This window comes from Chiloscyllium plagiosum, chromosome 7 (genome assembly GCF_004010195.1).
Source record: "Chiloscyllium plagiosum isolate BGI_BamShark_2017 chromosome 7, ASM401019v2, whole genome shotgun sequence".
Taxonomy (NCBI): Eukaryota; Metazoa; Chordata; class Chondrichthyes; order Orectolobiformes; family Hemiscylliidae; genus Chiloscyllium; species Chiloscyllium plagiosum.
In genome coordinates, this window is record NC_057716.1 from 22,299,089 (window position 1) to 22,312,192 (window position 13,104).

At 42.7% G+C, this 13,104-nt stretch overlaps 1 protein-coding gene across 1 annotated transcript in view; it reads left to right on the forward strand.

Moving 5' to 3' along the window:
• Positions 1-505: 505 nt before the first annotated feature.
• tspearb (thrombospondin-type laminin G domain and EAR repeats b) overlaps positions 506-13,104 on the forward strand; it is a 76,832-nt gene continuing 64,233 nt past the window's right edge. Inside the window, exons 1-4 of the mRNA XM_043694476.1 lie at positions 506-660; positions 4,779-4,999; positions 9,524-9,762; positions 12,194-12,284. Coding sequence (XP_043550411.1) covers positions 579-660; positions 4,779-4,999; positions 9,524-9,762; positions 12,194-12,284 — 633 coding nt within the window. The 5' untranslated portion in view covers positions 506-578. The remainder of the gene's footprint in view (positions 661-4,778; positions 5,000-9,523; positions 9,763-12,193; positions 12,285-13,104) is intronic.

The window sequence follows — 13,104 nt, forward strand, 5'->3', positions numbered from 1 at the left end:
TGGAGCGCCCCTGGTCGTTAGAGGCGGGACAGCGACAGCAGCCTGTCAAAGGGAGGGATGAAGGAACAGCAGCACAGGGCGGCTCGGACAGGAAATGTTCCCACACACTCTGCCGGGCTACGGGAGGGAAATCCCTCTACCTTTCTAGTCACACACTTGGCAACTAGATGAAAAGCTGCAGAGAACGGGTAACCTCTCACTCACTCACACACAACTGGTGCGTGGTGAGCCAGAAGGAGTCTCAGTTTGTTTTGGCTGCAGATCAAGGCAAGGTGCTGGGGAATCCAAATAGACCCGAGGATTTCCCGAGGACCAGTCATTGACAAGATTACAGGACCGCTCATTCCGCTGGGATCAGACCGGGACACTGGAGCCTGCCTGACCTGCCCCTGCCCCTGGCCCTGTCCCCCAGGGGGTGGTGGTAGTGCTGTTGGAGGGGGGGGGGGGGGGGGGTGACAGGGGCTTCCTGAGATGAAGGAGAGCCGCTCCAGCTCAGGAACCGCTCAGGGCGATGGTGGCAGGACGCGGGGCGATCAGGAGGAGGCTTCCTGCTTAGGGAAGTGACTGCCGTGGCTCCAATGTCTACGTTCCTGCTGCTCTGTGCACTCCTGCACCTGGGATCCCACTGCAGTTCGGCCACGTCGTACAGTCCTTGCACAGGTAAGGCTCCGGGTCAGAGGGCGTCGAGGGACAGCTTCAATGCACAGAGCGACAGTGGAGAATGGAACAAGACAGAGGGACAAGGGAGACTGAGCAATGCAGAGAGTGGCAGCCGAGAATGGGAAATATACGCAGAGTGACAAAGGGGAAAGAGAAAATAGTGTGACAAGAGAGACTGAGAAGTGTATAGAGTGACAAAGGAACTGAGAAATGCAGAGAGTGGCAGGTGAGAATGGAAAATATACACAGAGTGATAAAGGGGAAAGAGAAAATAGACAGCGTGACTAGGAAAACTGAGAAATGTATAGGTCAACAAGAGAGATTGAGATAATGTACAGTGTGTCAGGTAGAAAGTAATAACGTACATTACCAGTGAGAATGGGAAAATATAAAATGTGACAGCAGTTAATAGGATAATATTAAACGCCAAAACAGAAATAGACACAGAAACTGCTGAAAAAACTCAACAGGTCTGACAGCATCTGTGGAGAGAGGGCAGAATTTTGGGTCCAGTGACCCTTCGTCAGAACAGATGATACACAGTGCAGTAAGTGAGGAGGGCTCAGTGTGGAGCACTGTGGCAGGTGAGCAAGGGGAAATGTGCAGTGCAACAAGTTCAAATCTGACAGCTTCAGTGAGAACTAAGAGCGGGACAATAAACAGTGAGACAGCAAAGAATGTGATAATAAACAGTGTGAGTGGTGCAATGGGACAATCTGTTAGCCAAGTGCTCCCCGAAGCAACCTGTCAGTTTATTTCTGCATTGAATGGGTTCTAATTGTAAGCCATTGTTGGAAATGTGAGAAAGGGTTAGTGGAGATTAAGGTGCTCTCCGACAGCAGAAGAATGAAAAATATAGGGAAAACAAAGGCATAGTTTGTGTGCTTGAGGATACATTGGATTAATCAGGTGAAGGCAAGAATTAGACTTTGACATACTGTCAGAGTAAAGAACATATTTAAAGGAGTAACTGTGTGTGAATAAATATCAATTGATTGAGGATTATACAGAGTGCAATGAAGGAATGAAGTGAAAAACAAATGCATTTTAGAGACAGAATAATAAAATAGGAAAATAATATTGTATAACAATAGGGGAATGAAGATGTTTAAAACTTAGGGTGAGTTGAGTTACACCAAGAGGTTTGTTTTTTACACTGTTCTTAACCTAAACACGATTACTGCTGACTCAAAGAATTATTTTAAAACTATTAAAAGGATTATTTTAAAATTATAAAAGCAAATTACTTGTACTGGCTGAAGGTCTATGATTATTGTCTGCTCCATTTTAGCAGCCTTTGGGCAAACTGCTTTATCTCCTGTAAAACCATAGATAAAGGATGTTACAAGTAAAAATGCAAGAATAGCAACAACTTACAGAGCATATGAGACAGTTTAGTCAGATTTGCAGGAACATTAGAAGGTAAAATTTGGCACTGAAATATTTATTCTTTTCTGAGGAAGGGTCACTGGACCCAAAACATTAACTCTGCTTTCTTTTCACAGGTGTTGCCAGACCTGCTATGTTTTCCCATCAATTTCTGATGTTGTCACTGAAATATTGGAATGGATAGCCATAAGCTTTATCAGAGAGATAATTTTTAAAATAAGTATCTTTGAGAGAAGCAAAAATGCAGAATGGTTTAGAAAAGGAATTGCAAAATATAGGCCCTGGACAACTGAAGGAACATCTGCAAATAGTGGAGTTACTAATGTGATAATAAACAGTGTGAGTGGTGCAAATGGGACAATCTGTTAGCCAAGTGCTCTCCGAAGCAACCTGTCAGTTTATTTCTGCATTGAATGGGTTCTAATTGTAAGCCATTGTTGGAAATGTGAGAAAGGGTTAGTGGAGATTAAGGTGCTCTCCGACAGCAGAAGAATGAAAAATATAGGGAAAACAAAGGCATAGTTTGTAGGCCTGGAGATGTTCAAGAGATCTTGGAGGGCTGCAGATGCTTGGGGAAGTTAAAGAAAGAGGATACTGAGACATTTGAGCCCAAGGGTGAGAATTTTACAATGGAGTCAATGAAAGTCAACAACAACAGGATTGATGGGTGAGCAGGAGTTGGTACAAGTTAGGGGCATCAAAGGTTTGGATTAACTCCAGTTTACAGATGGTACAAGGGTGGACAATAGTCAGAAGACCTTTTTGATCAGTCAAGTTCAAAGGAACAAAGGCGGATGAGGGTTTCAGCTGCAGATGATTTGCATCCGGGTGAAGATGGGCAACCTACAGAAATAGATGTGAGTGGTCTGGGGTCAGAAATGCGGTTCAGCATCAGATAGAATGTCCATGGTCTGAATGGTTTTGTCGTACAGCCACATACAACAGAAGGGGAATATTAACTTGATACGTAAAATATTCTCTCACTCCTTAGGAATTGTGTAAATTTTCTATTGACACTTCTACAGGTTTCCAATGGATTATTATTCACCACAGACTTTTGGTCAAATTGACCACAAACCTTTAAGGACCAAGCCAATTGAAGTGAATTAATGAGCATTTCCACTGAAAAACCAAAATAATAATGTGTCATATGGAAGATCTTGTGGTGAAGTGGCAGTGCACTTACCTCTGAACCAGAAGTTCCATGTTCTAGTTGAGATATTCTGGTCATAAAAATGGTCAAACAGTTGAAGTTTGTTTTAAACCTGAAAATCAGTCCCACTGAAAACAGGTATAAGAGTGATGGATGTATATAGTCATCAGGTATAAGAACATAACCATGTACCAACATATGAAGTCTACAATTACCATAGCCCTCATAGGCCCTAGTACCTGTAGCGAGAGATTGTGTCCTGTAATTGCATTATCGATGAGGAAAGGACACTAATACAGACCACAGTCTAAAGCAGGGTTTCAGCTGGTTAACCGCTTGGGTAATATCTAAAGTAAAGTGATAGAGCTGTAACTGTGATGAGCATCAATTCAGTGGAATAAAAGGTGATATTTTGCATTTAAAATATGCTACAGGAAGCTTCCAACTGCGTGAATGTCAAGTGGTAATACCGGAAAGCACATGACAATGACAGGTTAGATGTGTGGGAATGCCCTAACCCTATTTGAAGGGGAAGAGAAATCAATCTACTGACTGGTTTAAGGCACTGACTGAAGTATTTCTGAGCACCTCCTTTTTTGCTTTGAGCTGTGGTGATGACCAGTCCACTTCAACAGAGAAACCTGGGAAAGTTGGTTATGTAAATCTTCTCATTATTCTTTTCCAAAGTGTCTTTTTGTTGCTTCTTGTTGAGAGGCAGAGAAACGGAGAAAAGGCAATGAATTGTACCTCTTTATCACATGAGCACAGTTATCTTCAGCTGCTGGTAACTGCAGAATGCTGCAAAAAAATGTGAACGTGATTTTTGAATATTTTAACTTCTGTGCTTTAACAGAGGAGTGGAAAATAAAAACCATTGAGTCCGACTTAATTGCTAAATATTGCTGATTGTTGGCTGTGGGATAATCAAGTGTTGTAATTATCCCCAAGCCCATGCTTGGGTTTTACAAATGATCAATGAGGATTTTAAACACAGTTAAATATAGTTGGTCAATAGGTTTTGATGTTTTTTTTATGGGTAGAACACAGTTTATTGTTGGGCTGTTATGGTGCAGTGGTAGTATCTGTCCCTCTGAGTCAGGAGCCCTGAGTTCAAGTTCCTACATAGAGTCACAGAGATGTACAACATAGAAACCGACCCTTCGGTCCAACCCGTCTATCCCAATCCAATCTAGTCCCACCTGCCAGCACCTGGCCCATATCCCTCCAAAACCTTCCTATTCATATACCCATCCAAGTGCCTTTTAAATGTTGCAATTGTACCAACCTCCACCACTTCCTCTGGCAGCTCATTCCATACACGTACCACCCTCTGCGTGAAAAAGTTGCTCCTTAGGTCTCTTTTATATCTTTCCCCTCTCACCCTAAACCTATGCTCTCTAGTTCTGGACTCCCCTGCTCCAGAGGTGCATCATGACACATCAGAATCGGTTGATTGGAAACTATCTCTAGTTTATTGTGTGTCAGAGTGGTGTGTTTATGATGGTAGTGTGTGATGGATGTATATAGTCATCAGAATGTTCTGGTTACCATTTTTAATACTAATGCCTTGTTTCAGATTTGCAACCACAGGATCTCCTGTCTAAAGTTATTGAAGCACCTTGGCCACAGATGAACGGGTTCAGGATGGTCCAGGAACGTGGAGCCCGTGGACTGCGACTCAGTCAGAATGTGAAAGCAGCTAGCTTCCCAGCCTCTCACATCTTCAAAATCTGTAGCTACTTCCCAGCTGAATTCTCCATTGTCATCACACTGAAAGTGAACTACCTGCCACCGAAGGTACTGTCAAAATTGGCCATAATTGATGATGTATTAATGAGTTACTTTGGTGTGACACTTCTGTGGTTTTTGTTAGTCTTCTATTAAAAGAGATGATAATGACCATTGTCTAAGGATGCAGCATTGATGACATTAAGGAGACATTTGGGAGCATCATTTCACAGCTCAGTGATAACCCTCACCTCTGAGTCAGAAGATCAAGTGTCCAAGTCCCATTTTGTGAACTGTGGTTGATGCTGCACAGTCAGGTGGAGCTGCCTTTTGGTTCACACATCAAATAAAAATTCTATCTGCCCTTTCAGGCGATAGCCGGGCACAACACCAAAGAAGAATTGAAGAGTTCTCTCTGGCTTCCTTGCCAAAATCTCTCTGCCATCCGACATAACTAACAAAAGATTTTCTGGTCATTATCACCTTGCTGTGGGAGCTTGCTGTCCATAATGTGGTTTGTGAATGTGCTTCAAAACACATAATTAGCTTCAAGATGCTTGTGATGTGATAGAAATGCCACACTCTTTTGTTTACCAAAGATTCCTCTCAATATGTTTGTGGACAGTGGAGCTACAATTTCTAAAATCATTTCAAAATGGAATACCTGGTAGGTGATTCACCTTTAAGCTCGGAGGACCTGGGTTTGGGAGGGGTAGGTCTGACCCTTTTAGTTCCCTTGTTGAGCAGTCGCTAAGTGTCACTCATTTATATTCCATTTCCACATTTTCTTTTGTTCTCTCAGGGAATGTGGCGATCACTGGCTTGGTCAACATTATTGCCCCTCCCTAATTGTCCTGAAGAGGTGTGTTGAGAACTGCCTTCTTGAATTGCTACAGTCAACTGGGTGAACTTATGGTTTCGAGTCTTGCCTTTAGTGGCCGAGTGGCAGGAGGCATTTATGAATGCCAGGCTACATCAAGCAAAGGAGAAGAATTGATACAAGGTTCCAAGTTGAGAAAACCTTATGTCACTAAAATAAAATTCCATCTCAAGTATTGAGTAACATTCAGATTGTGGGAAGAATTTAACTGACCTTGAAAGAAGTGTATAACACCGGTAAAACTTAGTCATCTAAAAAATCAACTGATTGTGATGGAGACCGGTCAGTACAGTCAGTGTGAATGAACTCTTCAAACTTTGAGTGTTTGGATACAATGGGAGTTAATAGCAGAAGGTGGATTTGCATTTGTATACCGCCGTTCATGACATTAGAAGGCCGCCATGAAGTGTAGGAACATTTTGGAAATGGGGCACCCAAACTAAGTTTAGGTGTGCAAGGTATGCTTTTAATAGATACACATGGCATAAACTTGTAAGGATTGTGAACTATGTGAAGAAAAGCGATAGATATTTTGTATAGTGTCACAGGAAGTAAGAGGAAAATAATGTAAAGCAAAGGATACAAATTTAAAGAGTGCAGAAGAAGAGAGACCTGGGATATGTTAGTCACAAATTGTTCAAGTTTGCAGGTTCTTCTGAGAAAAACATATGGGATCTGGGCTTCATAAATGCAGGCAGACACAGAGGCAAGGAGATTATGGTGGTCATTTATAAAACCCTGGTTTGGCATCAACTGGAGTGCTGTGTGCAATTTTGGACACCACACATTAGGAAGGATGTGAAGGCTTTAAAGTGGGTTACAGAGAGAAAAAAATAGTGAATTTATTCAAGAATGAAGTCTGTGGGTTATGTGGATAGATTGGAAAAACTGATAGTGCTCTCCTTACAGAAGTGAAGGTTGAGAGGAGATTTGGCTCGAGTATTCAATATTGTGAGGAAGCTGGGCAGAGTAGATACAGAGAAACTGTTCTAGTTAGCAAGAAGCAGAAGATAGTGATTTATAGTGATTGCCTTTGGTTCCTTTGTCAATGTGAGGACAATCTTGTTTATATGATTTAGTGGTTATGCATTGCTTGACAATATGATGAAGGCACATTTAATTATAGTTTTCAAAAGGAATTGTCTAATTATGTGAAATGATAGGAATTGCAGGGTTATTATGAACAGGCAATGGAGAAGACTAAGTGAGTTTCTCTTGTAGTGAGCTGCTGGGACAAATAATCAATTTTAGGAATGGTCATTTAACCTTGTTGTAGTGATATTGGTTGAGAGCTAAATATTGGCCAGGACATGAGGGAAAACACCTATGAATTGTAGAATTTCTACAGTGCAGAAAGAGCTGAAAAATATGTTGCTGGAAAAGCACAGCAGGTCAGGCAGCATCCAAGGAGCAGGAGATGCTGCCTGACCTGCTGCGCTTTTCCAGCAACACATTTTTCAGCTCTGATCTCCAGCATCTGCAGTCCTCACTTTCTCACAGTGCAGAAAGAGGCCATTTAGCCCATCGAGTCTTCACTAAGCCCTCAAAGAGCATCCCACCCAGACCCAGGTTCCCACCCTAACCCCATATTTCCCATGGCTAACCCACCTAGCCTGCACATCCCTGGACATTATGGGCAATTTAGCATAGCCAATCCACCGAACATACACATCTTCGTACTGTGGGAGGAAACCGGAGCAGACCCACACAGATAGGGGGAGAATGTGCAAACTCCACACAGACAGTGATCCAAGACTGGGATCAAAATCAGGTCCCTGGTGCTGTGAGGAAGCAGTGCTAACCACTGAGCCACCATGTCACATGTCATTCTTCAAAATTCCAAGGATCTTTTATAAATACCAGAAAGGCCAGATGAGGGCATCCTTCAATGATTCATCCAAAAGCCAGCAGCTCAGACCTTCTCAAGAACTATGCTGGAGGAATAGAATTTCAAAATTTGCTGATGGCACAAAATAGGAGGATATCATTAATGCAGAAGAGGCCTCCAGCAAAATGCAGGAATAAATTAATAAATTGCAAAATGGGTATGGCATTTGTAAAGCATAGAGTGAGTAAAGTGAGAGGATATCATTGAAATGAATGCTTCCCCTGGCTCTGGGCTCCAGAACAAATGGCCACAGTCTCAGGGTCCAGGGTGGGCCATTTCAGACTGCGATGAAGAGAAATTTCTTCACTCAGTGGGTAATAAGCCTGTGGAATTCTCTACCACATAAAGCGGAGGAGGCCAAATCACTGCATGTGTTTAAGACTGAAATAGATTCTTGAGGGTAAATGTGTTGAGGGGTTTGGGAAGAGAGTGGGAATATGGCAGGGGATCAACCATGATCGTGCGATTGGGCTCAATTGATCCAATGGTCTACTCATGCTCCAATTTTCTCTGCTTCTCTGTTTTAATCAATGACTGGCAGATTAATTTGTATAGTTAAATGTGAAATAGTATATGAACACAAGTTGTGGTGTTATATTTTAATGGAAGAATAGATACTGCCTGGAATTTAAGTGTATGAATGAGGATGAAGGTCTCCACGTAGGGGAACACAAATTGATTAAAAATAGACAGTGATTAAATAAAAAAAAACAGGAAGCACTTTGGTTTAATTTTGAGTGGGATAGAAGTGAAAGCAGAGATACTTATAAAAAGGTTGAGGTAGCTAAATTCTTGACTAACAAGGGTGTCAGTTCAGCGGAGGCAGGAATATGGGGGTTAGGAACGCAGTCAGATCAACCATGATCTTATTGGATGGAAAAGCCGACTCTCGGGGCCAAATAGCCAACTCCTAATCCTAATTTGCATGCTCTGTAGACTTTGGTTAGTTCTTGGATCCACACTTTGGATTACTGTGCACATCTCCAGTCCCATCTTGATATTATGGAAAAAAATTAAGAAAGGTGCAAAATAGGATGATACCAGGAAGGTCATACCTATCAGGGAAAATTGAACAGACTGGAGTTGTTCTTTCTCTTGAGAAGAGAAAACTGAGGGGCTATATGTTTTTCAGGTCAAGAAAGGGTTGGCAAGTCTCTTCACCTACACTTTCCACTTTGGAGAATAGCAGAAAAGTGTGAGAATTGCTATCAACTAATTGATGGATACTCTTTCCATGGTCAACAGGTTCAAGAGTGAGAGTTGAACCAAGAGTTCTGGCTCAGAGACACATACACATCTATCAAGCTCCAAAACCCTTTCTTTGACAATATGGACATAGAGCAGATGTTTTCACTTGTGAGAGAGTGTAGAACTAAAGGTCATAAATATAAGCTAGTCACTAATAACTCAGGTAGGGAATTCAGGGGATACCTTGTCACTCAGACGGTGGTGATACTGTAGCTCATTACCACAAGGAGCAGTTAGGACTAACAAAACTGATTAACTTAAAGGGAAGCTCGTCCAATATGAGGGTGGAAAGGAGTAGTGATATGTTGATGAGGTTGGATGAAGTGAGGATGGAAGAAGCTCATGTAGAGCAGGATCACTAACATGGCTTTTTTGGGCTGAATGGCCTGTTTCTGTGGTATACATATTCTTTGGAGTGAGTTTTGAACTCAGAGCGAGGGAGTGAGAATGATCTCTGTGCTACAGCGAGGGCAGTGGTGCGATGGTCAGTAGGCAGCTGGGATTGACTGATCATAATGGCCACACGGGCTAACTCTACTCTTCCCTTCTCATCGAGCGAACTCCATTTCCGTTCCAGAAAAACGAGTACATCTTCACTTTGCTCCAGGAGAGTTCAAGCCACATGCTGCTGGGGCTGAGGCTCTCGTCTGACAAGCTCCACCTTGAGTTCTCCCAGAGCGACCACCCTTACAGCCACAGGAAGAGGGCCACCTTCCGAGACCTCCATCTAGCTGATCGACACTGGCACACTCTGGTGCTGGCTGTAACAGCCAACATTGTATCTCTCACCATAGACTGTTGCCCACCTGTAGACATGTGAGTACTTTTGCAACATCTCTTCTTCCCACAGAGGTACAGTTGGCACTGGGGCTAGTTGAGAGCGTGGTGCTGGAAAAGCACAACAGGTCAGGCAGCATCTTAGGAGCAGAAGAGTCGACATTTCGGGCAAAAGCCCTTCATCTGGGGCTAGTTGGGTGTTCTATCAATCACCAGCCAAAGTCATAGAAGAGTTTTTGTTTAAAGGGTCTACATTGCTTAGACCGAAGCTGCGGTGAGTTCTCTTGATGCTGAGGATGAGGGTGGGCTTATTTAAAATCATGAAAGGTTTTGTTAGAGTGCATAAAGAACTATCATATCCAGTGTTGGATGGGTTGGTAACCAGTGGGCACAGATTTAAGAAGAAATCAGAGTTTCAATGAGCAGTGATGTTCTGAATGTGCTGCCTGAGAGCCTGGTGGAATTCGATAATTATTTTCAAATGGAATTTGGACAAGTACTTGAAATAGGAAAAGTATTTTGGGGCTATGGGATAAAAGGTAAGAGTCTGGCAGTGAAGGGACATGGGTGTGGTGGACAAAATAGCATCCTTCTCTGCATGTCTTTTACTTGAAGACACGCTGTAGACTAATCCTTGATTATGGAGGATTTCTCTTCATTGACTTTGTGTCATTGTCGATGATTCACATCCAGAATCTTCAGGCAGGCAGTGTTGTCTAATTGAAGAGAAGCACTGCCGGCTACAGCGGGGTCATTGGAAGGCATGGTTCGCTGACACAGGAATTACTGCTGTGTGCTCCTTCCTGCCATGGCACTTTTCTTTGGCATTGCAAAGATATATTTCGTCAAATTTCTGCGCTTAGTATGGAGACTTCAGCGTCAAGTTCTTTGCTCATGTGCAAACTGTTCCTCGTCAATCTGGTATGACAAGATGTGTTGAATGCATCCTAATCTTGGCCAAGCCCCCAGCACTATCAGGCTCTACATACAATGCACCTTTTGGTAAGCTACCACCACTCATTCTGATAGCACGGTCTAGCCATCATAGTCAGATTCACTTTAGCGTGGCCAGCACACCTTCTGAGTTAGAGAGCTGCAGAACAGCTGTGTCTGTGGCGACCCTTGGATCCAAAACATCTTTCTCAAATTACACATTTGAACTTATTTCAACCTGCTTCCCTAATTCTGATTTGTGACCAAAATTGAGCCAACAGATTTTTTGTTTAGTTGCTGAAGTGCAGGAGGTTGAGAGGTGACTGTACAGAAGTTTATAAATGTGTATGGATAAGGTGAATGACAGGTGTCATTTCCTTAGGGCAGGGGATTTCAAAGCTGGAGGGGGGCATGTTTTTAAGGTGGGAAGAGAATGATTTAAAAAAGACATGAGGGGCAACTTTTTTTACAGAGAGAGTGGTTTGAGCATAGAAGGAACTTTCAGAAAGAGTGGTGGATATGGGTACAGTTACAACATTTAAAAGATGTTTGGATAAATAGGTGAATAAGAAATATTTGGAGACCAAGCTGGAGGGGGGCATGTTTTTAAGGTGGGAAGAGAATGATTTAAAAAAGACATGAGGGGCAACGTTTTTTACACAGAGAGTGGTTTGAGCATAGAAGGAACTTTCAGAAAGAGTGGTGGATACGGGTACAGTTACAACATTTAAAAGATGTTTGGATAAATAGGCGAATAAGAAATATTTGGAGACCAAGCGCAGGAAGGTGGGACTAGTTTAGTTTGGGATTATGGTCGGCATGGACTGGTTGGACCGAAGGGTCTGTTTCCATCCTGTATGACTCTATGAGTTAGTTCTACTAAAGAGTGCATTTCTTCAACACGAATTGGCTATGGTGCAATTAAAGAACTTAGACTATTATTTGTAGAACACAAACTTTCCTGACCTGTATTGGCTATGAGGCAATCCCCGTCCCATTGGTTTAAATGGTGCTGCTATGACGCGATATTCTTATAACATGGGATTGAACGGGAATGGAACTATCTCTTTATATCAGAACAGACTGTATGTCTCTGACATGTCACTTCAGTTTGCCTATCTGCTGCTCTGTGAAATATTGCTACCTTTGTACGTCTGCAGTCTCTTTCTATCTCTCGCTCCTTCTCTAAGCCTCTCTTGTTTCGTCTCTTCCTCTCTATTCCTCCCTCATCCTTCCTCACCCTTTCCTTTCTACTCCTCCTTGCTCTCTCTCCTTTCCTCTCTCCCTTCCTCATGTCTCTCCTTCTCTAATTCTCTCTCCCTCCTCTCTCTCTCATCCTCCCTCTCAAGTTCCTCTCTTGCCCTTCCTCTCTCCATTCCTCTCTTGTTTTCTCTGTCCCTCTCTCTCTCTCCCTTTGCCCCCTCCCCCCCACTCGTCTCTCTTTGTCTTTCCTCTTTCTCTCTCTTTTTCTTGCTATTCTTCTAAGATATTGCTCAGATTTTGCCATGTGTCTAAAACAGAACTATACTTTCCACAGGTTCCTGGATGTTTTATTCCCAGAACAGTTGAACACTGCCAATTCTCGATTCTACGTCGGGAGCAGGAGGAGGAGGAAAGGATTGTTTTCAGTAAGTGCATGGGGCTTTTGTACTGATCAAAGTCAAAGTGCAGAAACCTTTCTGACTGTGAATTGCAAAAATCAAACAAGAGAAATATTGAAAATCAGGTGTAAAAACAAATGCTATACTGATATAGAGAATAGAGAGTCCTGTTTGAGGTTACTAAGTCCACCTTCATCCAAACATTACATTACAAAGATGTTGAATAATGTTGTGCATTTCAAACAGTTTCTGTCTTTCAGTCTGACTATGATTTGGATAAGATATCTCAATCTCCTCTCAAATAAGACCCCTCCCTTTGCAGACTGCCAGGAGGAGAAATCTTTCTCTCAAACGATCATCAGAGGGTTGAATCCTTTCCAGAGCAGCTACCCAGAAGGAAAATCCAGTAAAACTTGTGAATGAGACAAACTGATGTGGCTCATATTTTATTGGTCAGAGGATTGAGTACAGGCGTTGGGAGGTCATGTTGGAGCTGTACAGGACATTGGTTAGGGCACTGTTGGAATATTGCGTGCAATTCTGGTCTCCTTCCTATCGGAAAGATGCTGTGAAACTTGAAAGGGTTCAGAAAAGATTTACAAGGATGTTGCCAGGGTTGGAGGATTTCAGCAAAAGGAGAGGCTGAACAGGCTGGGGCTGTTTTCCCTGGAGCGTCAGAGGCTGAGGGGTGATCTTATAGAGGTTAACAAAATTATGAGCGGCATGGATAGGGTAAATAGGCAAAGTCTTTTCCCTGGGGTTAGGGAGTCCAGAACTAGAGGGCATAGGTTTAGGGTGAGAGGGGAAAGATATAAAAGAGACCTAAGGGGCAACTTTTTCACTCAGA